At 41.8% G+C, this 25,433-nt stretch overlaps 1 protein-coding gene across 1 annotated transcript in view; it reads right to left on the reverse strand.

The window, feature by feature from the left end:
- KCNK1 (potassium two pore domain channel subfamily K member 1) overlaps window positions 1-24,863 on the reverse strand; it is a 37,844-nt gene extending 12,981 nt beyond the window's left edge. The window contains exon 1 of the mRNA XM_035321343.1: window positions 24,232-24,863. Within this exon, the coding sequence (XP_035177234.1) occupies window positions 24,232-24,586 (355 nt within the window). The 5' untranslated portion in view covers window positions 24,587-24,863. The remainder of the gene's footprint in view (window positions 1-24,231) is intronic.
- Window positions 24,864-25,433: the final 570 nt, after the last annotated feature.

The raw sequence follows: 25,433 nt of genomic DNA on the forward strand, positions 1-25,433 counted from the left end.
GTTAGGAATACTTACACTGAAGAGCTTGAGCTAAAACAGTCACAATTTACGAGGCTGTGGCAGGCAGGGAGGAACATGGCCCATATTTTTTCCCAGTATGAAACTGCTTACATGACTTATTCCTAGCAATCCCTATATGCTTTAGCCATCACTGTACAAAAATCATTAAAAAACAAACCAACAAAGAGCCTATAGCCATATATTAAAATACAAGAAGTTACAGATCCATGGAAGGAGACAACACTCCATGTCTGCCTTCAGCCATTTGCACTTGACTGCCTCCCATCTCTGCTCCTGCATCCGTTTGTTGCTTCCTTACACTGCAGCCTCTTCAGGGAGATGGCTTTCTGTGATCCCTCCATAGAGTGCCTAGCATACACTGGTTCTACATTAACAATAGATAACAACATATGGTAGTGAGCCTTTTTCAGCAGAAACTACCATGCTCAGAAGCATAACAATTGCAATCCTGAGACATTATTTTTGTTATGAGAACAGGATGCTCACAAAAAAGGGAACTATTTATATGCTGCTTATAAAAATGAATACATCTCTTTAATCTATCAGAGAGGAGTTGGATAGACTCACTATGGGTGACTAGAATTAAATTGCTCACGTAGCATCTCCACAGCATTTCATAATTACTGATTATAAAGACAGACAAGATTTACAGTGTACTATATCTTCATATGTATAATCTGACCACTATCACCTATTTAAAAGCACTGACCTTTGAAAAAACAAACCTTCTGATAAACTGCCCAAGTGCGGAAGCAGAATGACACCAGGGATAAAAGCATATTATTCACGCATAATCCTTTCTGTTGTCTATTCATACATTAGAGGTACCATTCCTTCAAGAAGCTCACAAAGCAGCTCATACAAGACCAGCAAGATTTACCACATTTAATAAGATCAACAGTTCATCAAGTTCAGCATCTTGATACAGACTGGTGTTTGATTGTTCATACAAAGAGCAAAACCTTACAGGACATGCACAGTTGGGCTTCAGTTCTGTTAATGTAAGAGGATATTTTTTTCCTTAAAAGTCATTTACTCTTATGACTTGGAGGACTTAAACTGTTAGAAGTTTACATAAGTATAAAAAAAATACGTGTCTGTTCTGATGTAATTTTGAATGTCCCCATAATCCACAAAAGTGCTTAGTTTTAAAAGTTATTTAAAATTCTTAAATCTCTTTATATTGATCTTGGTGCAGGGAATTATACAGGTCAATTATGCGTTCAATAAACTATTTACTTTGTCATTTGCTGTCTTTCAAGTTAGTCTTTTGTTCTCTTATCTTTCTAAAGAGGCTTGCTCATGAATTTTCTACACTTTTCATTGGTTTATATCCCTCTTGTGCGAGTTCCTCTTTTAGTTATTTTCCTCTTCTGTCTTCTCTATATCTAATTGTTTCTGTTGCATCACTTTGCAAAGAGATACTCAGATCATTCTATTCCAGGTAAGAAATATTTTCTCCCTCCATCTTGATATACCACGACACTTTGCTTGTTTTGCAGAGCCCCTATGTAGCTCACAAGACCATCCAACTCCTGGCGGACTACGTCAAATCCAGCATCACATACAACCATTCCATTACACTCTTCTACCCTGTGTTAGTTTGGTACTTGTTGGCACTGTGTGTTTTTCCTTTCATCTTTTTCAGTTACTGCCTTTGACCAAGCTAAGCAGTTCTGTATCATCATCATTGCTTTATCTCTTCACAGTTCAGCCCCTCCTGAAGCTCATTAAGTAATTGGACTTCCTTTTGTTAAGAAATAGCAGCCCTCAGAAAGCTTCCCCTGGCCAGCCTCTCTCAGGCTATGGTGATGAAGCCCTAGTGTGTGACCAGGCTGCAGCACTGGCCCTTTCCCTTGCCCCTGTTATACCGATGGGCACTGGCTGCCCATGATCGCTCTCATGAGAATGGGACCAGCCCAGAGATCCCAGCCCACACCGCTAAACTCATGTCTCTCCCTTCATGACCTAATCAGTCAATGCCAGCTAATAGCTTTGTGATGTCTGTCTCCTCCTGCCAGGTGGTGTTCTCCTTCTTCCCACCATGTGTTTTGCCAAGCCACTGCTCCTTCAGGTCCCCATACCCAAGGTGACCCCTTACAATGCCACCAGTCTCACGTGGCAGCACCAAGCTCCTCAGGGTGGGGAGCATGCCACCCTCAGCACATCCAGGTGGCAGAGTCATAACACCCAACCCAAACATGGTGGCATGACACTACACACACACTCATCCCTTTGCTAGTTTGAGTCAGTATCCCTGATGAGAAGTCAGCCCTTTCAAGTCTGCTCACAATCTCCAAACGCCCCAATAGATGAAGGGAATTATGTGCTACATATTAGTACATAAAGTCATGTAAAAGCCTTTTTCATTCATCCCAAGTATAACGTGACTCACTGGAATATGACAACGATGGAGGCCATTTACATAATTTCTACACAGTTGTTTTTATAAGCCTTTGACATTTTCCCTGTGTTAAACAATGAAATACATCCTCCTTCATAACTGGCCTATAATCCTCCAAGACAAGAGGGAAATGTCAGCTGATGGCAGACCCATGTGGCAGAGAGATCACACAGAAGTTTCAAGTACTTTTGCTACTGCAAGGAGGAACATAGCAGTAACCAGTGATCAGAAACCTGCCCTACAGAATTCATATCAACAGCACGATTAAAGTAGCTGATTAGGAATTTTATTTAAAGTTGAGCAACTGACTGGGCTGTAAAGTAGCAGGCAAAAAAGTCACCTACTATACAGAATGAAAGCAATTTAAAAGACACGCTACATTATGCAGTATATCTACATGGCAAAGCATCCACTGAGAATCGAGTTGTCTTTCAGGAGGTATTTTGACTTCTCTACTTCCATCAGGCATGCATTGGGAAGGACATAAGTGACCAGTTTCAGAGATGGCAGATAGACAGGTAGTTAACTAACATTTTAGCACACCATTGCAGGTAAGCCTCTCTTCCCTGTATCACAGGTGGAAGAAGAATTTAAAAGACTTGTAAAAGACATGAAAATCGTTCCATAGCTAAAAATGTGCAAATCAGTAGTGCTGTGCTGCTAGAAAGGACTTTTCAGAATTTTTAGTCAGAAATTTTAGTCAGAACTTTTAGTCAGGTTTGAAACACAGCAAAACCATTAGAACAAGACATTTAAAATAGAGTTTTATGTGAAAAAGCAGGAGTGAAAATTAAAGAGGTCACCAACACCATTTCACTAAACAAACCTGAGAACTCTGATTTCCAACCAGGCTGAGATAAGCTACCCTACATGGCTGAAAGGAGAAGGGAAAAAAAAAAAAAAAACACCTCTATGATGGGCATTTCTAAGCAGAGGAAATCTGTCTGGATGTCACATTTTGCCTCCTCAGCTGAGCCATTATAGGAACTGGTTTTGTGTGCACTGGAAGAAGGAAGAGGAAGATGCGCTGTAAACTGTGTTAATTAAACCACCTGCATGGAAAAAATGAGGGAAAGTGAGAAGGAAATTTGTTTGAAACCTAGTTCATTTCACTAATTAAAGCATACAATGCTGTCCTCAAACAGCTGCATCGGCATAATTAGGCAGGCAATGAAGGGTGTGGCAGAAACCTCTTAAACCAGTTTTGCCATGACAGAAAGCAGTCATTATGTCCATCCTCACACTGCACCAGGAGGGGCGATTTAAATCTCCAGCCAAAGTGATTTGATTCAGTGCTGTTCCAGCTCCCTCCAATGATGTAGCCCACAAACCTCGCTAGAATAAAAGTGGTAAAAGAGTGTTTAAACAATTAAAATAACCTCAAGGATTACTTCTTCACAATGATTTCTCACCTTAACTGTTCTCAAAAGAGAAAATCCTGTTTTGCCAATTTCTAGTTACAATTTCAGTGTGATGTTACAGGGATGTGTCAAGGGACTTCCTCCAAAACAAAAAGACTCCAACATACTGATCTGCATGTACCTACTGTGTGTACACAATTTCAGTTCCTTCTGAGACTACTTTTTGCTGCCATCAGTCATCGGTACCCAAGACTCAGAACCAGCATCCTGCCAGCTGAGTTTGGAGTTAGCTCAGAAAGACCTGCTTCATATAATAACCTCACTAATGTCAGCTGCTGCACCTAGAAAGGTAGAATAGCTTTGAACACTGTCAATTTTGTAACTTGATTGATTGTATGAGTAATTTGGACTGCTGTCAGGAACATCTGAACCCAAGATATCAACCCAAGAGCATGTATATACAGGCATCTGTATTCAAAGGTAGCTTCAAAACCAACTTCTACCAGAACAGCTGTACATCAAAACATTTATAGCTTGCAAATCATGTAGTCTATCACATCTGTTCCTACACAGGAAACAATATTTTTACCCATCCAAAGAACGAAATGGAGCTAGAAACCCTGTCCACAGATGGTGGGAAAAGGGGAGGCTGATGAATAAAGCTGTGGAAAGTGTTTGAAGGAGAGCAAGAGATACTCCTCATACTATTTAGGGGAGCAGCTTGCTTTATGATCTTTTATATTTGGAATTGTTTAAACCAATATACACCAGACCTAGCAAACCACTCAGGTTTAATTCCCCATCCTGACTAACGTGACATGCATCACCCTAAATACCCAGTGTGACAGAGGTTATGGCTACATATTCAGACTTAAGGTATCCACTTTCAGAAAGCATGTCAATTGTTGACTTAAAAAAAAAACAAAACAAAAAACAAAAACCAACAACCAAAAAAAAAAAAAACAGAAAACAGCTACTTAAGCCAAGAGCAGGAGTAATGATTCCTGTGTTTTTTTTTGTTTGTTTGTTTTGTTTTTGGTGGTGGTGGTGGTGGTGGTGGTGGTGGTTTTTTTCTGATTACATTCTTAGGCCCTTGAAAAGTTATCCCTTTTCCTGCAATAAGCCCCACCAGTCTGGTCCCCATACCTTCTCTGGGAATCCCACATGTAGAGTCTAGACTGCATGAGCTCCCACTGACCTGAATCTCTAGATAGGGTAGCAATTCTAGTGGGAAATCAGTTTACATAAATGAAATAAATATTTACCAGTATAAAAACACATTAAAAATTAGTATTTAACAAATACTTCGCCCATAATGATATTTTAAAATGAATGTTAGAAGCATTTAGAGCCCAATATTTAAAAAAAAATACTTAAAGCTAAAATAAAACCAGTAGGAAACGAGTCCATTATCATGCTAGAAATAATGCTACAGTTGATATTCTTATCATTTTATACTTAGTGTACTACCAAAGCAATTCCCCCGCCCCCCCCCCCCAGCAGCTTACAACTTCAGTACAAAATACAAGCCAGCCAGTAAATATGAACTGAAAGCTGGAAGAAGGAAAAAGAGTGAAATGCTACTGGGCACTGAGAGACAACAGAATCAATACGCTACCTGCATCGTCACTACCTTAACTGCCTCTTTGTTTATTTATTTCTTTTTTCTCCCCTTTTTAAAATAGGAATCACCAATGGGAAGATGTTTAACGAGCAAATCGAAAAAAAAAAAAATCAAAAAAAAAATCATGGAGATTGCCATTGAAAGTGGCTGCACAGGAGAGAAAACCAAGAGTGTTCACATGCTACAGTTCCCTTTTGAAGAAATGCTTTTACGTTCCCAGTCACAAGTTCAGCCTCACTTCTTTTTCTTTAAAATATGTATTCTCACAGGATCACAGAAGGGCAGAGACCTCTGGAGCCCACCTGGCCCAACCCCTGCTCCAGCAGGGACACCCAGAGCAGGCTGCCCAGCCCCACATCCAGGAGACCCCACAGCCTCTCTGGGCAGCCTGTGCCAGGGCTCTGTTACCCCACAACACAGAAGCGCTGCCTGGTGGTTGGGTGGACCCCCGTGCTCCAGTTTGTGCCCACTGCCCCCTGTCCTGGCACTGGGTGCCACTGAAAGGAGCCTGTCTCCATCCTCTTTGCAGCCTCCCTTGAGGTGCTCACACACATTGGTGCGACCCCACCGGGCCCTGCTGTTCCCCAGGCCGAACAGCCTTCCCTCATGGGAGAGGTGCTCCTGTCCCTCCATCATCTTTGTGGCCCCACATCCCTCCCACACTGGGGAGCCCAGACCTGGACCCAGCACTCCCCAGTGCTGAGCAGAGGGGAAGGATTACTTCCCTCTGCCCGCTGGCAATGCTCCTCGTAATGCAGCCCAAGGCACCATCAGCCTTCTTCACCCTGACAGCACCCTGCTGGCTCACCTGTGCCCATTAATCATGCAAGGAAAATCGAGAGTGCATTAGGGCTTTTCACTTGAGTTTACCAAGGGACATCAAATTGATAAATACATTGTGCATCTACTTATTTATTTTTAACTATAGAAAAAAATGCAGTACCATCTGCTTATAATGATAACACATGTCTTTTATTCTAAGTCCACTTACACATTTCTAGAGTGATACACTCTGAGCTTCTGCAGCCTCGGAGCCCTGGAAACTCCCAAATTCCAAAGAACACTTTACAATTTCAAAATTCTGTCAGTGAAATCTTTGTATTACTCATGTTAATCAGTAATCCATTTCTTGTCCAAGGCACATCTAAGGAATATTCTTCTTTTGAGCTAGGAAATGTGTTAAGAGAGTTGTTGTCTTGGTTCCTCCCTAGCTGCCAAAGCAGGCTAGTTCTGTTTTAGGAGAAATTTCTGTACCCTGTATGATATTAAAGTTGCTGTACACCTCTATATATAGGAAGAAGATTGGGAAAATTGAAAGTTGTGTCCTGGGCATGCCTTCACAATTCCTTTTTTTTTTCTTCCTCCTGTATCAATTATGTACAAGAAGAACTATTGCCATTTTAAACATTAAGAACAACTGACAATAAAGCACAGATAACCTTTAATTTTTTTCTGTCTCCAAATTCTGACATACTTTCATATGAATTATTAATCTTTGTTATTATTTTTCATAGAGATGAAAATTTAGAAAAAATATTTTCAAACTAGGAAAAAAATGTACATTCTTGAAGACTGATGAAAACAGCATCACCATGTAGCACCTGTGAGTTAGCCACTTTTATAATCCACAAATACTGACATAACGCATGTTAAAAACATTTTTCAGTTAAATGCAAGTGACAAAACTAAGCAGTACAAGTACCCTGTTACCATTTCAATGCCTGAGAAAACAGCTGAAGCCAACGCAGGGAGGGAGATCAAAATATTTTATTTACGGATAGTAATTTTCTATTAAAAATGGGATAATTTTGACACTGTTTACTCCCTACAGAGACAGTAGGAGACACAAGGTGCGACGATGAAGAAAGTGTTTTTGTCTTTGATTTGTCAGTTAAGCAAGTCCTTTAAAATAGAAAAAGTTTGGTTAAAACAGGAGCTGAGGTCTTATTCTAAAAATTTCATCTAAATTTTACAAAAAAGCAACATTTGATCATATTACTTAAGGGATCAAATATCTGCCAATTCCTGTCCAAAAGCAATTATTTTCACTACTGGAATGTGAATTATAGCAATGGAGGAAAGAAATAGATTGGGGACCAGCAGGGAAGTAAGAATTGCATAGCCGCTTTGTTTACATTATATGCTTGTACTTATTGAGCTAAAGTGGAACAATTAGTTGCGTGGACCTAAGGTCATCATTGTAAGTGAGGGTTCAGCTTTAGATTTGCTCTACCTTATTCACAAAGGCTGAATGTACATTAACAGGTGAGGTGCACTTTGCTGCTCTCAAAGACTGCTTCCTTCAGCTTTCTTCAGAGGGGAGTCCACTTTGCATGCTGCAAGACTGGCCCACAGTGTGAACCACAAGTGGGAATGATCTGGGAACTTGTTGCGGCACTGCATGCTTGACCTGAACTAAAATACTACTGCAGATGCACTGACGTGGGACCAACAAATCGGGCAGACCTCAGCTTCTTTCAGTTGAATTTAACAGCACTTCCCTAGCATCACCTCCTGCATTCATATTCTGCAGGGACTTGACAGAGTATCTTAAAAGTATAACTCCCTATACAGAAAGGGTTTCTTCTTCTGATGGGCTCCAGCTTTTTGTATGAGGACCTTCACTTTTCTAAAGTAAAGTTTCTGAATTGCCATCATGACTCAAACACAGCAATGCAAGATGAGTGATGACAGCATTAACACTGTGAGACTACCTGAACCACAGCTCACTCAAGAGCATAGAAGGACATTCCATAAACTGACAAGAAATTAGACAACACTTAGGACCAACCCAAAGGAGTGCTTACATTCATCACACCATGTAACCTGATGCAAAGATTACAGCTGGGTGGGCAAACTCAAAGGCTAGCAAGGAGTAACATTTGATATTTTACAGTGACTGCTGTTTTAGTCAGTTATTACCTATAGTTTCTATTTAACATAGTGAAAAAAACCTTACAACTGCACAGCAGCAATGGTAATGCTGAACCCGTTCACACACCAGTGGCTCTAAGGAACTGGTCGGTACTGATGCTACACAACAAAAGCGTGCCCTGTACTAGAGCCACACAAACAGCAGATCCACTGCATGGGAACCAAATTCAGCAGAAGAGTACGTATAGAACTCAGTCCCTCCCACACACCAGATGATTATTAGTGAGGGGTCCTCACAACCATATCTCTTCTCAACCAGAGTCAGAGAAATACAGCTCAAAAGGTAATATCTAAGTGAAAAACGATAGCATTCTTTTATGTCACAGCCAGACACTGGATCTCCCTAATCCTGCCTGGATACATTACATGTGAGTGCAGTATACATTAGTAGACCAAGGGAACTGTTACACCTTTCTGGCACAGCCTATGTGAAAACAGACATTGCTCACCACCAGAAAGGGACCTACTGTGTGTGAGACAAAGGTGGCAGGACTCCAGGTGAGCCATATAACCCATTTCCGGGGCTATTAAACATGCCTGTAGAAAGGACACATGGTCTGTAGGGCAAGCTTGGGCTCCCCAGGCGTTCAGCTGGCAGAGCTTTCCCACTTACCTTGTGTGAACAATAAACCAGATTTTTTAAACCCTACTGCCCCACTGTAAGCTACACAGTACCTACAAAACCATTAATTGTGGACCTTTTTGTTATGACTAGCTAAACCTTAAGCCTGGTGTGAGGTTTGTGTGGGCTGGACCTGTGTTCTCTCAGTCCTGGTAGCTTCAGTCATGCTTTTTGGAGCAGTGTCATTAAAAACTACATGCTCTGTGTGCACATCGTTTCAAATAGTGCTCGATGCAGGAACAAAGACTAAATATGTGAGTGCATTCAGCAGACAGAAGTCTGCTAAACCTCTGCGAGAAAGCATTCAGGCTTCAGTTCTGTCACAAATGCTAGTCAAAAGACGTGTGCGTTGCTAGGTTTGCTTGGTTTTAGCTTAAAAAACAAGCAAACAATTTTATTTTACTTTTTTTCTAAATCTGAAGTCTGTATATTAGAATTTGGGTCTTCTCAGAGTTATCCTGGATTTAAGATCCTATAAGGGTTAAACTACAATCAAACCAGGATTCATCTGGGGCTGGGATTTTGCAATCCCTTCCTCCCCCGACCTCTCAATAACAGAATATTTCTAGGAATACCTATCCAAAACAAGAGCATCATATTTTTAGATCTGCCTCTAGCAATCAGTTAGAATAAGTAATGAAACATGTCTCTTGTATTAACAGTTATTTTTCATGAAACCTAAGAATCATTTTTCAATGGGGGGGGGGGAAAGATGAAAATGAAAAGAGTCTGCTGAATAAAAGCCAAACCCACAACAGGTCAAAAGCAAGGTTAGACTTCCTGAGGGCTCCTCTGAGACTTCAGCAAGGAAAATTCCAATTATTCTTTTATTGGTTTACCTGCCCGCTAGGCAACAGATGGTCAAAAATCTGTATCAAAGCAGGGTCCCCCACCAGATTATTTTATTATGAATATTTCCTGATAGAAAAAACTCTGCCTTGGAAACTAAAATTTGATAAAAAATAAATGTAAATGGGCTTTACTAGGGAAGGTCTACTTGTAGTCCTCTGAAACATCAGAAAACAAGGTGAGGTTTTGTGCTTACCTTTTGTTAAGGGTTTTTGTATTCTGTTTAGAAATGCATGTGCAGCAACATTCCCACAATAATGGATTATTAAAGCCACAGATGACCAAGATTAATATGCAAGAAACAGATTCATTAAAAACCTTCTTAAGAACTTCAACGCCAATTTCAAGGTATTGAAAAGAGGTATAAACCCTTCTGCAGTTCTTCCTAGGATTCACATCCTCAAATATCCAATGTTGGAAAGAAAAATCTTAATATGGAAAATGCTTTGGCAGAGAGACCAGGAAAGAAAGCGACATTATTGACTACATTTAGTCATTAGTTTGCACATGATCTTTTCATTTCATGTGTTCATTTAGTAAAAAGCACGATGAGACTTTCACCTTGACAACAGCATAAAGTTGATATGTTTAACACAACAGTAATACTTCTAGATTTTGTCTTTAGGTATGACAGTCTGCAACGATATCCCCTACAGAAAAATTCATTTTAGCAGCTTAGAAATGCATTTAGCATTTAATTTCAATGAACCTGAGAAGAAACATACAGTCTGAAGAGACTGGCATGGCAAAAGATAGAGCTTTTTCTTTCTTAGGAAAGGTCTGGAACCATGATTTCATTTTATGCTGTAATTTTCTCTTTCCCTACCTCCGCTAATCATTCTGTAAAAGGTTTTAAAGTTCTAGCAATTACTTCAGCCTCCACCACTTGAAAGACCTTGTTTATGCACATATTACAGGGATGTGCCAGCTGCCACTGATGAGCCCAGCACGTGTGCAGTATGGTACTCAGCTTGAAGAGAACAAGTCTGGTTCTGTGTACTGGGAAGAGTTTCTAAAATTGGTAACGGGCACCTGGTACCATTCCAAATCCATCTTGGGAGGTGTCACAAGCTTTAAATGTGTTGCAGTGGCACTTACTGTAGTGCTTTCATCACATCTAATTAGTGAAGAATACCTATCTGGTCTTGCTATGTTATCATTTCTTGCACTGAAATGAGCCACAGTTGTTCTTCCAACCAGCTGGGAATAAAAAGAAACAACCAGCTGCAAATTAGTACGCTTCCCACCTTCACTTCTGAATAAAAATTGCTTTATTGCACCATCAGGAAGAACAGGACATGAAAACAGTGAATGAAACTGGTATTGTGGGCAGTAAAGAATTATCACACAACATTAAAAATTAAGCAATTTCACGCACGCAAGTTAAATCTGTAAGCAGCATCTTTGCATTAAAATGCAACATCACATAGAAGAAAGTATTATCTACTAAATACAGCAGGGGAATAGGAATTTATACTTCTAATCTTGTTGTAGATTTGACATGTGGAACTTGGGGAAATTACTAGCATCAGCTCCCTTGTTGACAGAGGAAGACACATAGTCCTTACATATCTTTGTAAGATAATTTGGTATTTCATACTTACATCAATCAGACACGATAATGCATTTGCATACAAATAAATCCTATCTCTACCTTTTGTTTTAATAGCTATTCCTGAGAAATATAAACGATTCAACAGTATGTAGAGCAAAATAGAAGCAAATCAACACAAATAGCAGAAATTAGTGAACCAACTAACCAAGCTACACAGAGATAGAGAGCATCAATCTCCAGTTTTATGGAAGGCATGTTCCATCTGGAATATTCATTCCTAACTTAAAAATAATAGTTACCACTTCCGAAATTAAAAGACAAAGTTTAATCAATGGCCAAAGTGAAATATCTTTCAGATGAGATAGTTTATTCTAAACCACAGTCCCAAACACGCTGTTTGATGGTACTCTGCCACCCGAATGTAGCCTCGCTGAACAGACTCACACTTTCATGTTCAAAACAGAACATTAATTTGCAAGGCCCAATGGGGAAATACTTTAACTGTTGAGAGCTGGCTTACTGAACTGTAAACAAATTTTACAGATATTGGGTATTGAATCATTCACATGTTTAGGACAGCCCATATAGCAAACACCAACTGCAGGAACCATAAACTAAATTAATCACACTGGAATCAGGATAGCCAGCATAATCACAACTGTATGCCCTACCAACAAATACAGGGAAAACAGAAGAAAAGAACAGCATTGTAATTGCACATATTCTTTCTGTTCATAAGAGGAACTGTAGACAGCTTTGTTTAACTAGAAATTCTTTAGAAATAAATCACATTGTAGTGTTTAGAAAGGCAAACTACAGACAAGACAGTTACCCAACAACATAAAGATAAATACAGAGCAGTTTAAATACGGTGGGGTTTCAAACACTTACTGTCTGTTTATATTAATGGCAATTTGTTTTAAGATGGTGAATATTTTTTTCAATTTGCTAGCAAAATGCCTCCTGGTAGGGTGTATGGTATCTTCAGAAGTTCTTGCAACTATAGTACGATTGACCTAGTGAAAATATACCATCCTAGCCTCTTGGGGACAGGATAAGAGCCCTGCACACACTGAAAGCAGGCAACATTAAATCCATAGGACAATTTATCAGAAATGCACTAACTGCTCCATCACAATTCTGGACCCCTGCATCAGACCAAAACCATCAACACCGATCAATGATTCTGGGTCCCATTTCCTCAGGTCCCAGTACCTTAAGGTAGCATATGCATCAACCTGCTGAGCAATTGCCCAGCCTGAAAGACTGAATTGTGCGTGGGGGGTTCATGTTCAGCACTTTCCTATCAGTGCTTGCATTTGCAAACCGAGGCCATCAAGAAAAAGGCTTGACGGATGCAACCTGTGATTCTCTAAGGTACGTGGGATGCTGTAAATGGCATATCTCTCAGATGCCAATTTACTGGTGGGGAAAGAAGGTGATAAACTGGCTGGTGATTCCAAAATAAAGACAGGCAATGAAGAGCCAGGGTCAGCAATGTGTAAATTTGATAGTTAGCACATCTTTTCAGAGAGGTATTTCTTTGCAAGAGCCTGGCCCTATGAGCACATCGAGTTTCTTTTAATTTTCAAGGATCAGGATTTATAAATTAGTTATGGTAACTAAACACAAAGGTAGGACCGCATTCCTTTCATATTAGTTTCAAAAAAGACAATTTATCAAATAATGCTAGTTACTTAGCAGGGTAAAAATAAAGCTCCCCCTAAGATGTGTGTACCCCGGGTAGTAGATAGAGTCCTAGCAGGGTGTAGAAATATTTCAGAGGCAGCATCTCTGTCAACAAAGAGGATCTTCTTTCATCTTTGCTAGCTGTCACTTTAATCTTGCTTGAAATATTGCTCCTTCGCGAGTGGCAATGAGCAATTGTCAGATACATCATCATTACAGGAACACATTTTTAGTGTGCCAGCTCCTTTTACACCTGGTGTCGATTTGGCCATGCATTTTTGATTCTTCCCATGCTTTCACCAAATTGTTACACAAAATATCTGATCTAAGAGTTGCAGTTGAGAAAGAAGATCCTTTTCCATTTGTGGCTCTACCCCTCTTGCATTGGTTGTAGCTTATCTGACTGCAGTAACTCTGAGCAAACTAATCCTGCAGAAAGCACCTACTTCTCTTCTAGGCCGATAAGCTGAGCTAGTTTACTGCTGTGGTCCAGGAAGCAACAGAGCTAGCACAGGGAAGAAGGCTGGGCCACAGGCTGGGAGTCAGAAGTCCAAGATATTTTCCTTTCAGTGGCAGGGTTGTTAGGTAGGCTCAGCACATTTTGTTTTACCTCACCCTGGGCAAACATTTTACTAGATGTAAGGAGAGGTAACCAGTATGCTAAAGCAGAACAAACTCTGCCTTCTTCCCACAAAGGCTGTTCGTGCATTTGATAAGTTATGTGGGCTGTATTAACTGATAACCATCTTGTCTTCTGCACAGAGTACACAACCGAACAATTTCCTAGATGGGAGTGGCGATGCTTCTGGAATCTCCACTGAAGACACAGAAATGCGTATTACAGATTTTGATATGGCTTCTCTAAGTCCTTATTCAAGTAGCTGCAATTTTCACTATTATTACTGAGAGGAGAAACTCTTACTGAAACAAAACAAAAAAAATACCAAACCAACCATCCAATGCAAGAAAATGAAAGCATGCTAAAGCACATCTGCAGGATGGAAAAAAATTGGCTTACTGTAGGGAAACATGGCCTAGCACGTAGCAGGAGGAGCAGAGAGCTGCAAGACAAAATTCACAGGCTCCTGTTCTCAGTCATACTAGTGACTTACCTGAACTTTCACAATTGCTTTTTTTTCCTCTTTGCCTTCATTCATCCTTTTGCAAAATACATACAGAAATACCACTCTATCCCACAAGCCAAAGAACAGAAAAGTGCTTTAGCCAGTAAAGCAGTTCCTGTTACACACATGCTTCAGCATCTACTTTTAGAAGGTGGTTCAGAAATTTGGGAGATTATCACCATCTCCCTCGTGACATCTAAGGACGTGGTATAATGCAAGGCTAATATCTGGAACTCAAACAGCTGTTTATGATGTTGAGAGAATTCCTACCTTTTAGTTTGAGTTGAGATTTGTTATTGCCAACAACTTCTAGTATAAGTGACATTTTCCTCTAAGCAGCATACAGAATTGTCAGATAGCAATTACCCCAGAAAGCATGACTTGAACATTCTATAGGCTTCAAGTAGTACAACCGGCTGCATGAAATGAGATAAAAGGTTTTTTTGCACTATATATAGGCAGAATGTAAATGCATAATAACTCCAGTAACGAAGCAAGGCAGCAGCTCGCCCTATCCCTAGATTTTCTCTTTCCTTATCAAAGTGCACTGCTGATTCACAGAATGCAACGTCAGGCAATGTTCAGAGTTGTTTGGCCAGCTGGAGCTGCAGTAGAGGACCAGCAGACAGATTGTGAACCTTGATTTCTCAACAGACATGCTTACACAAACAGGTGAATTAAACAGTCTCTACACAGAAGAGCTTCACTGCCCAATACTAACCATTCAGATGATTAACTGCATTTTGCATTCCTTTCTGTGCATGGCTCTTACAGTTTTCTGTAGCTAGGACTTCCAAATGGTAACACAGTGACACATCTCTGAGTCTTAGTCCTTTTATCTATACTGCCGCATCAGTATTCCTAGTTAAAATGTAACCACGAAAGTAAGTAACAAGACATGCTGTGAAATGAAAATTTAATTACCCATTAGTAAATCATATACCCTAAAGCTTCCAAAGCTGTACAAGAAATGGAAGTTCTCTGGTTTCCTTTAGGGTTTTCTCATTTCCTGTAGGTCTATGTCTGTCTCATACAATACGCAGTTGGGTAAATAGCTACTTAAATAATACACAGAGTAGAGATGTCATGGCCTTCTCCTGTTAATCTGTAACATAAGAGATTTTTAGGATTTTTTCCCCCCTTTTATGAAATTAGATGGAAAGGATTGTAAAATGAAGTGCCCCAAGGTTAAACTTCAGAGCTACTACTATTTTTTTCAAACAGATCTCTGAACACATTACTACTTTCAGAGCACGCTGTTGCTGTTTTCCACTACAGCTTTCTTTAAAGCCATGAATCCTACGATCCCAGCCTACCAGGGAAGAGACAAAACCAGAATCTGTCTTGCCTTTGTATTTGGTGACTCTGAAGGAGCAAAACCCTTCTCAAACTATATAACAAACAAAGGAGGGCACCAACTCTAGCTTGCCTCTGGACTTTGGTGCTACTATTGCAGGTTGCAGTGTCTGAGCCTGCCAATCACATTTTAAAAGTTCAACCTAGCAAAATATGTGGTCAGTGTTACTTGTAGGCTTTAAATAACAAATAAAGTAAAAGTCCAACTATCATACAAGAGAGAAGTCAGTGCAGGCTTTAAGATAAAAGCAAGCATGAGCCCCATGCAAGCCAGTGCTGCCATAATTTGATGTCTTGTATCACTTTCGCATCTTCTTGCGGAGAATTCTTCTTGCATTTTAAAATAACTAGTTATAGTGTGTATCTAACCTTTGCATATAACCCAAATGGAGAAGAATCTGGGGAACAGCAGCAAATCTTACGATCATTGTCGAGTGAGCTACCTCCTTTTTCCTTGACACAGGAGACCTTTGCCCCACAATTCTGTATTCCACTTGGCTCCAGGATACTCCTGTGTCACCCTTAAGAACATTACAGCTGAAAGGAAGATGCAAAAATCAGACATGCACTTGTGACAGGATTCTCACAGGCTTAGTAGTTGTGTCCTTTTCTGTAGATCAAACTGTGTTTCTTTCCCCAGCAGCATGAAAGACAAACCCTGGCTCATTCATCCTTTTAGTCTCACTGCATGTTTCTGTATGAAAAGCCTGGCACATGCCTGGCATATAGCTTTTACCAACACTGCAGCAAGTATTTAAGCTGAATCAAATGTGCACCCTAGTTGTTATTTTAATGGCATACGGTCATATCAATATCAGCTAAATGCAGTTACTTTACAGTAAACACTGGATGAATAATATTTAGTGACTAAATAAAATATTTTCATTGATTTGGGAAAAGTATTCCTCTTATGCTCATTTCAGCATAACAGAACCACCTATGTCATACAGCCAGTACAAAGAAATGAAGTCCCACAATCTAAGTGCTGCCTTAAGTGAATTTTCCTTTGTAAAGATCAAAATTTAGAAGTTAGATTCACGTATCATTAGGATTAAGTTTCTGTTTATTAAATTTTGCTCAAAAACATTCTGCATAGAAGTTCTAGCTACTCCAGAAGTTTTTGTTTCATAGTAGAAGACAGCAAAAAGAATGCAGAAAGACTCTATTCCGTGTCAGCTTACCATCAGCCTAGACTCACAATTTTCAGGAGAAAGATGGAAAGCTGTTATTGAAGTTTCTACTGGTAAATAGTATGCAGCTTGGTCAGAGGGCACAGCTCCACTTTCTCACACCCAAGCAGAGCAGTACTGAGACTGCTGGGTTGGCTTGTTCTGCTGGCAAAACCTGCCTCCCAAGCAAGCCTTGTCCCTCAGCTGCTGCTTAGGCAGTATTCCCTGGCCATCTCCCCGCTTCCATGTCTGCATTTCCTCGACGCCTCAAAGACACTGTGATGCCTTCTGAAGCTGCTTAGACTACTGGCACAAAAATCATTTGAGAACACAGACTGTGGTAACACTCAGTCGTTTCATGTCTGTGGTCTGGTGACAGCTGGTACACCACTTTGATTCATGTGAGGTTTTCCTCCAAGTTTTCATCTGCTGTTTACAGACATGAATGTGTATCTTTTTCTTTCCAGGGGAGAGAAAATCCCTGTTCTTGTGAAAGCCACTCTGACATTTTTCTGAAGCACAGCCACTTGAGAAGCTTTGTTTTATTCATTTCTTTCTGTCCTGTTTCTTAAACAGATCACTTCTTTGCATTTCTCGTCAGGACAATCTTCTAAAAGATTTTAGCTAGGTTCTTTAGAGAAAAATGTAGTGACACTTCTCATAGGGTCTTCTGTGTCATTATTAATAACCCCTCTAGGGCTACAGTTAAATTTTTTACAAATATCAACCTACAAGCAGCTGAGGTCAGATCCAGAGACACAGTAGAAATTTAAGTAGCTATCTCTTAAAAAGCATTTTATTGCTACTCTCTAATAATGAATTCATTGAAACTCACCCAGGTATCCCCATTTTTCCTCAGACTGCTAAAATTCCATTTCTGCACGTGCCAAGGAACATTATGGTCTTCATATGACTTAGCAGCTTGTGGCCTAGTTTATAATTAACTTGGAGCAGTGGCTAAACTAGAAATTTCTCCCTGGATCATCATGTTCTTCTATCAAAATAAAGCAGAGATTAAAACAATGCTGCTACGGGTCAAAATGAAACAGAACAAAAACAAACAAAAATCCAGCCAATAGATAAATGAAAACAAAAAATAGGTATTTCAAAAAAGAGGTATTTTCAGTTGTGTACACATACAAGTGAAAGTCCAATTCAACAATGGCTAGGAACTGCAGAATTTGATTATTAAATGAATGCATTTTAGAAGTCCTGTTCTGAAGGCATACATAACTTTTAGCTTAGGAATCAATCTAGAGATGTCAGCAGAATGGTAGTAAAAATTCCAACTTTGCAAAAGGATTGCAAACTTTTTAATGAAAGGCAAATTTTTGGAGGGATTACTCTCTTCCTTTCAATAAGGACGTAAATATCACAGAACAAAATAAAGCCAAGCAGAGTAATAATTAAAAATAATAATAGAGTAACTAGAGGCCATGTAATCTGTCTACGACACATAGGTTTAACACAGCAGAATTATGAAAAAATAGAGAAATAGCAAAGTTAACACTTATGAAAAAAGTCAATTCATAAGCCCAGGGCAGAATACCATCAACTCAGTCTTGATGGCAGTTATACTCTATATTCAGTGGACTGTTTTATTAATTTTTTTTTATTATTTTCTCCTTCAGCAGAGGAAGAATGACCTCAGACCTGACATGGAAGGACAAGAAATGCAGTAGTATTAGTCCTTCTGGTGCAGAAAGCTGCTGGGCTATCTTCTCATCCCCAGGAACTTAGCAAGGCAGGCAGCACAGCATGATGCAGAAGAAAGGACAGAGCAGGTAAGAGGCGCTTCATCCACCACCAGCCAGCACTGCTCTGAGCAGTAACTCAATAACGCGACTCCATGGCTTCTCTGGTTTCTGCCAGGAGATAGTCTTTACTACTCATTGGCCTGTAAAGCATAAACATTGGATTAGAGCAAGTGTTGCTGCCCTTTATTGCGGCACGCATGAGCAGGAGTTTGGCACAGCTGATGGCTGCACTCTCATGAGAAACCAGGAACCGCCAGCCAGCCCGGAACCTGAGACGGGACACACACGGACTTCCTCTCTGCTACTGTCTACTTCAGTAGAGAAAACAAGAACTTTGTCCCAGGCACACAAGAGGTAATATGACCAGGCTACTGGCTGCACCTATCACCTCTGCTAGCTAAAGAGAATCTTAATATCCTTTCCAAAATGTTTACTAACTTGGACTAATATGATCAATTTGATAAAATTCATATTAATTTGATTTTTTCCCCCACCCAAACTCAGAAAGGTTGAGGGGGCTTGTTTTTTAAACTTAAATTCCTTCTTGGGGAATTTTAAATTTGAGGTTCTTTTACTTTTCTTGAATGTTCCCATGTTTTTACATTGTAAGGTGGGGAAACCAGAAGCATCCAGCCTACCTTTCCAGTCTTACTCTCTATATATATTCATCTTGTTTTCTCTTACAGCTTCCTAAGATACATAATGGTAGAGTTTTTTTGGTTTTGGTTTTTCTTCTTCCTCAAGAAGACTATAGAACCTTAGTTCAAATCCTTCTTCTGAGAACAGCATTCAGCAGAATGCAGGTTTCCCATGTCCCAGGAGACAGCACCTTAACCCTAGGCCCAAACTGAAATGGGGCAGCAGCAAATCTGGAGCTGCTCTACTTTGTCTTTAAAAATTGGGATTTTCCCCAATAGGATAGCAGACACACAGGCAGACAGAATGACTTTCCCTTTGTGTTTATACTACTGAAGCAAGAAGCGGGATATCTGGTTCCTGATCTATCATCCTGGTAGTTTAGGGACAACTGTCTCCTGATCTATCTGGAAAGGAACAGCCTCAGGGAGCAGCTATGACTGTCTGATGCCAGAGCACTCTAACATTAGACATTGTCCCAGGGTATGGGTTCAGATCTCTCCAAGCAAAGGAGGGAAAAGAATGCAGTTTCTCACATCCTAAGTCAACATCCAAACAGTTGGTATGTTGAATGTAATCTTCCTCTGGCATCTTTCACAACTTACCTCTTCTTTTCCTTTACTTTCCTTACAAGCACTCCTGTACAAACACCCTTCTACTGCAGAGCACAGCACAGCTATTTTTGCCTCCTAGAAAATCTCCAGCAAGTTACATTTTCCTGTTGCTTGATAAATAACAAACAACTCTTAAAAGAGAAACAAAGTTCCTTCCCAAAGTTTGGCATCCCAGACCTGGTCAGTAGCTGCAATTTATCAGAGGTATTTAAGTGATCCATGAGTGCTACTGGCAGAGCAGCAGTACAATGAAGCTGCAGTTTTCTGCTGGAGTCAGAGGTAACTGAGTTTAAACTACCACCAAGTTTGTATATTTTCATACAAGAAGCTGCAGGAAAACCTATGCCAGGTTTCTAGACATGTATTTGATATTACTTGTGCAATGCACTTATTCAGTGTGTGTTAGTGAGGTAATATAGTCATCCTCAGGGACACAGACCACATATTCTGATGCCTACAATATCTATAAAAAAAAAAAGTTTTACATTAAAGTTTGGAACAAATAAAAGTCTGTTTTGCCTTAAGCCTCTGTGAAGTACCCTCTTTCTAATGAAGTTAAATTTACCTTCTTCCATACATTACAGAATTCCCACACGGCCTCTTCAACCTGAGGGCTCTATTGTAAGCATGTATGAATCTTACAATGGCATATTACAAAGACATCATGATGCTTTCACATCATTCCCTAATCTTCCATGGATTTGTCAAGATTCACAATGCATGCTAAGTCTGCATTGGATATGGGGTCTGTTCCCCCAGGAGGCAGAAATATAAGAAAGACTGCTTCTTGACAGAAGAATATGGAGAAAATGATGCAGACTGACAGGGTTTTCCCTCCCTAATCACTTCATATCAAGCATACCTTCTTTTGCAGCACAGCCACTGACTCCAGCACTACCTCCCAGTCTGCTATCTATCATAAGAAAGGCAGAGCTTAGTTTCTCTTGCAAGTTATTGGTAACGATGCTTGTGAGAATCAGACCTAACAGAGAAAGCCCTTAGGAAGCAAATAATACATTCATTAATTCCTCATACTGCTTGCCAGTAAAACTCATATAAACTATGTAACTTGAACACAAGAACTTTCTCTGAAAAACAGTTTCTTTACTACTTCTTCAGCTGAGCCCTTTGAAGGTACTAGCCACTGTCAGCCTTTAGCTACAGCTATTGCACAAATCTCTTTATTCTTTTCAGAATAAAGCAAGCATAAAACTGAAGTCAGTACCTCATGGACCTTGGGCATCACTCCTCATGGCGTGGCATAACATAACGCAGTCCCCATCGACAACAGTTCAACTGGTACAAGCTAAATTCTGCAGATGTTGATGCCCACTAACCAACTTGCAGAAAACAACATTGTGGGCTTCAGAAGCTTCTGAATACTAACAGCTCTTTCCTCCCTCTTCTTACTGATCTAAACTCTTGTGGTTTAGGCAAGAACATAGTCTGATCTTAAAAATGAGATTATGCATTATTATGCATTGCTGTTATGGAAGATAACTTCTCACCTTTCCTGAGGTCAGGGCAAAGTGCATCTTGCTAACCCTGCCACAAAAGAAAAGGATCCAATGAAGCTCTTTCTCACCATCCCCACTAGTAAATGAATGTTAAGTAAAACCCATAGCTATGTTTGTAATGGAGGAAAAATACTCAAAGCCAGACAGCCAGAATAAGACTTACCCTCTTTTCTCATGAAATGCTGTGGTATATCCCTACAATAAAAAGACCCTTTCCAAAAAGGTATGTCAAATTGCAGGCCTTAAGTTCCTGAATCAGCATCTCCCTTCCTTTCCTATCAGATATAAAAGCCTGTTTTCCTTCAAATATGAAAGCCACATTGCTCTTCATACCTTCCAACACAAATGATATCATCTCCCTTTTTTACTCCATTCTGCCTACAGTATTCCCCACAACGCAGCATTCCCATATTGCACTGATCTGCAGTAAAATCTTAGAGCTTAACAGCATGCTAAGAACAGTGAAAGCACACTACCTGGGACAGCAAGTGCAAAACATCACTTCATTTTTATTATACAAATGTGTTTTGTCTCTAATAATGGCCCCACAACAAAGCCAACCAGAAACAACCGCTTCAGCAAGATTATTCATGACATCTAGCACTGACCATACATGTGGGTAAGGACATAATTGTAACGAGCTTGCAGGACAGATGCTATTTAAATGCACACAATTGTACATTCTTAGTGTTTATGTTGTCAGTGCTTAATGACCAAATTGCTTCCCCTTGCAGACTGCTCATATGTCATTCTGCATGACTGCTTAATCTGTACAGGGAGGAATACGTATGTTAGAAGTCGTTAAACCTGCTGCCAGTCACTGCTATCATCTGCTGAAGCCTCACCCCCAGCCCATTTCACTGCCCTCTGTTCGCCCACCCTTCAGGCAGCCTCTGACTGTCCTGTGACAGTCTGTGTGCACAATGTAAATTTCTTCCAAGTAAAAATTTCCCTTATTGCATTTAATCTGCAAATGCCCTCCACTGAAGAGTAATTCAGACTTCTTAAGTAGCTTTATCATTTCCTTCAAGGATTTTCTCTAGCTAGTAAGAAGCCAAAGAATATAATAAGGATGTGAAGAAAAAAAGAAGTGGAGCTGCGGATGCTAAAATTAAACGCTTTTCCCATATGCTTTATATAGAAAACTAGAAGGCTGTGAGATAAGCTTTGTCCTCTGAACAGGAGGTAGGTGTGCATTTATTTACATGATGAATGGCAAACTCAATCAGCTGAACATATGGGACATCCAAGCGCTCCCTGCAATTTCGCATTGCTTCTCCTAGCCCAGAAGCAACCATCAGTTGGTACCACCAGCACCAGTTCCCTTATCCATGCTTGTCCGCACTGTTGAAAAATAAGAGTTAGGCACTGAATTACTATCACAGTTCTGTGCTTGTCTCACTACTATTGCTACTGTATATTGATTAAAGCTTAAAATTGTATTCACTGAAAACATTTAATTGCATATGTCACAAGCAGATCACTTTCTCTTCATATAAACTCCATTTCAAGTTAGTAGGACCAAAGGGGCAGAGTAGAACCCATAACCCTATTTATATATATATATATATAAATAAAAGATCCAACTATTTAAAATGAGCAGGCAACCTGATCTATATATTCAATATTTTTATTTAAAAAAAAGTCAATGCTTGTCCTGATCATTCAGGAAGTGCCAAAACATGATCAAGTAAGTATAATGCAAAATATTACATGTCATTATTGATATCAGCTCATTATCTTTCCATTAACAGTAAGAGTGATCACTTGAGGGCAGAGAAAAAAAAACAACACAACATCATTTATAGTAGTGCCAATGCACTGCCAAGACTCATATCACTTGGAGGGCAAGGCCCTTTGTTTGGGCTAGTTTTAGAGTGAATTTTTAAAGTTTCTCTTATTCAAGAAGCCTTAGCTATTTATTTCAGTAAGTAATTCAGTCACTCAGGCACCTTCACACATAAAATTTGGAAATTTAATATATATATATATATTTTTAAACAGCTTAACAGCAAGGTGTTTCCTCCACCCCACCAACCCAAATTCAGACAAAAAAAAAAAAAAAAAAATCGAAGGAGGTGGAGACCATACGAAGAGATTTCTAAAAGTATTTCAGAGTTCACAGAAGATGGGCACCTTGCTGTTTTCAAAAGCACCAAAACTTCAGGAGAGGGCAGGGGGATGAGAAGTGGGGGGGCTTGCCAATCAGCACAGTGCCTGCCTCTTTAAGAATTAACTAAAGTCAATACTTTTGCTCTTAGTGCTAAGTAGGGCGGACTTAAAATACTGTTTCACTTTTAATAATTTAACATGTAGCAAGGACATCAGTGTAGGTGTTTGTGGGAGGTCGCACCAGGGCTGTCCTGGGTTATGCACCTTACGTAAAAGATAGCTTACACAAGCAAACTGTGACAGTCCTGGGAAGTCATCCAGTGGCTCAGATGCCTCCTGCTTCCACTCTGCCCAGTTCATTTCTGGGATACCTCGCCTAACGCCCTACTGAAGCCAAGGGCAGGTGAGATGAGAGCTCAGTATTTACAGACAAGGTTACTCAGAGCCTCTGCAACACGACACTGGCCATGCAAAGCCTTTCTTCTCCCCTCAGCCGCGGGATGCCCCGAAACTAGGTGAACCCACCTCAGAACCGGAGGCGCGAACACAGAAGCACCCCCTAAAAGAGGGCGTTTCTGGACTCCGCCACGAGCAGGGCGGTTCAGCACTCGCTACCTCAGCAGCGGCCCCGCGGGGCTGCCAGGATTTCGCCGGGCGAGAGGCCGAGGGAACCGATGAGCGAGCGGTTTCCCCGCTGCGAGGGAAACTTCCCAGCCGCTCACCGGCCGCCTCGGGCCGGGGCCGGGGCCTCGTCTCGGCCCCGCTCCGCACCCAGGGCCCGGCCCCCGCCGCCAGGCCCCGGCCCTGCGCGGCACCAAGCGGCCGGGGGAGCCCCGCGGGGCCGCCCCGCACACCCGGGCGCCCTTCCCGGGCCTCCCCGGCCTTACCCGTGGTGGAGAGCACGGTGCTAGCGAAGAAGAGGGAGGAGGTGAAGTCCCAGTTCCAGTTGCCCGAGGCGTTGCTGAGCACCGAGACGCCGTAGTTGCTGGCCTCCAGCACCCGCAGCAGGAACTGCTCCAGCTGCTGCTCCGAGAGGCAGGCGTGCTCCTCCAGGAAGCGCTGCTTCAGCTTGCCCAGCTCCTGCCGCAGCAGGTCCTCGTAGGGCAGCTCCACCGAGGAGAAGACCACGGCGCCGAACACCAGGTAGAGCAGGTAGCCCAGCACCAGCAGCGCGAAGCACCAGGCGGAGCGGTGCTGCTCCACCAGCCGCACGCAGGAGCTGCCCGCCAGCGACTGCAGCATCTTCCCGGGACGGGGAGCGCGGCCGGGGCCGGGGCCGCCGCCGCCGCCTGCCGTGGCTGCGGCTGCCGCTGCCGGCTTCGGGAGCGCGGAGCGGCGCTGATGTGGCGCTCACGTGGCGGCGCGGCGCAGGTAGCGCGGCCGGGGGCCGGCCCGCCGCCACCAACGGCCGCCAACCGCCGCCCGTAACGGCGGTGGAACCGACCGAAAGCGCCCGCTCGGCTGCCCGCTCCGGCCCCTTTGTGCGCGGAGGTGCCCGGAGGTTCCCGCCCCTCCGCCCCCCTCACGCGTGCGGGGAGTCCGGGCACCGCGCAAGGCTTTGCCCTCGCACCGTGTCTGAGCGCCCCGGGGGGCACCCCGCAGGCAGCAGGGGGTGGTAACGCCGGCTGGAGGCAGGAGGCTGGGTTTCGGCTCGCCGGTGCGGTGGGCGCTGCCATCCTGGGCACTGTAATCCCGTCAGCGGGAGCTTCCCCGGAGCCGCGGCTTCACAACGGGGCCTGTTTGAGGCTGGTGGCCTCCGGAAGCTCCATCCAAGCTCAATTCCTCAGATTCTGTGCTGCACTCCTGAAAATTTCGTAAGAAACACCCGTCTGATTCTCAGAGCAGTGCCCACAGTGATACAGTACATATAATACACCATCCAGTCAGCCCTCTGTGATGGTCCAAAACAGCAATCTTCTCAAGCCTCACTTGAAATATTCCTCCTGTGCCCATCTCCATGTCTGTCCTGTGCCCATCTCCATGTCTGGCCAACAATCACACAGCTAACCCAGAAGGTTCCCTGCCACATGAAAATAAAAGGAGAAAAGTGTGGCTTCTCCAGGTGTCCCTTAAGAGGACTGAGCACAGC

The sequence above is a fragment of the Oxyura jamaicensis genome, chromosome 3 (assembly GCF_011077185.1).
Source record: "Oxyura jamaicensis isolate SHBP4307 breed ruddy duck chromosome 3, BPBGC_Ojam_1.0, whole genome shotgun sequence".
Taxonomy (NCBI): Eukaryota; Metazoa; Chordata; class Aves; order Anseriformes; family Anatidae; genus Oxyura; species Oxyura jamaicensis.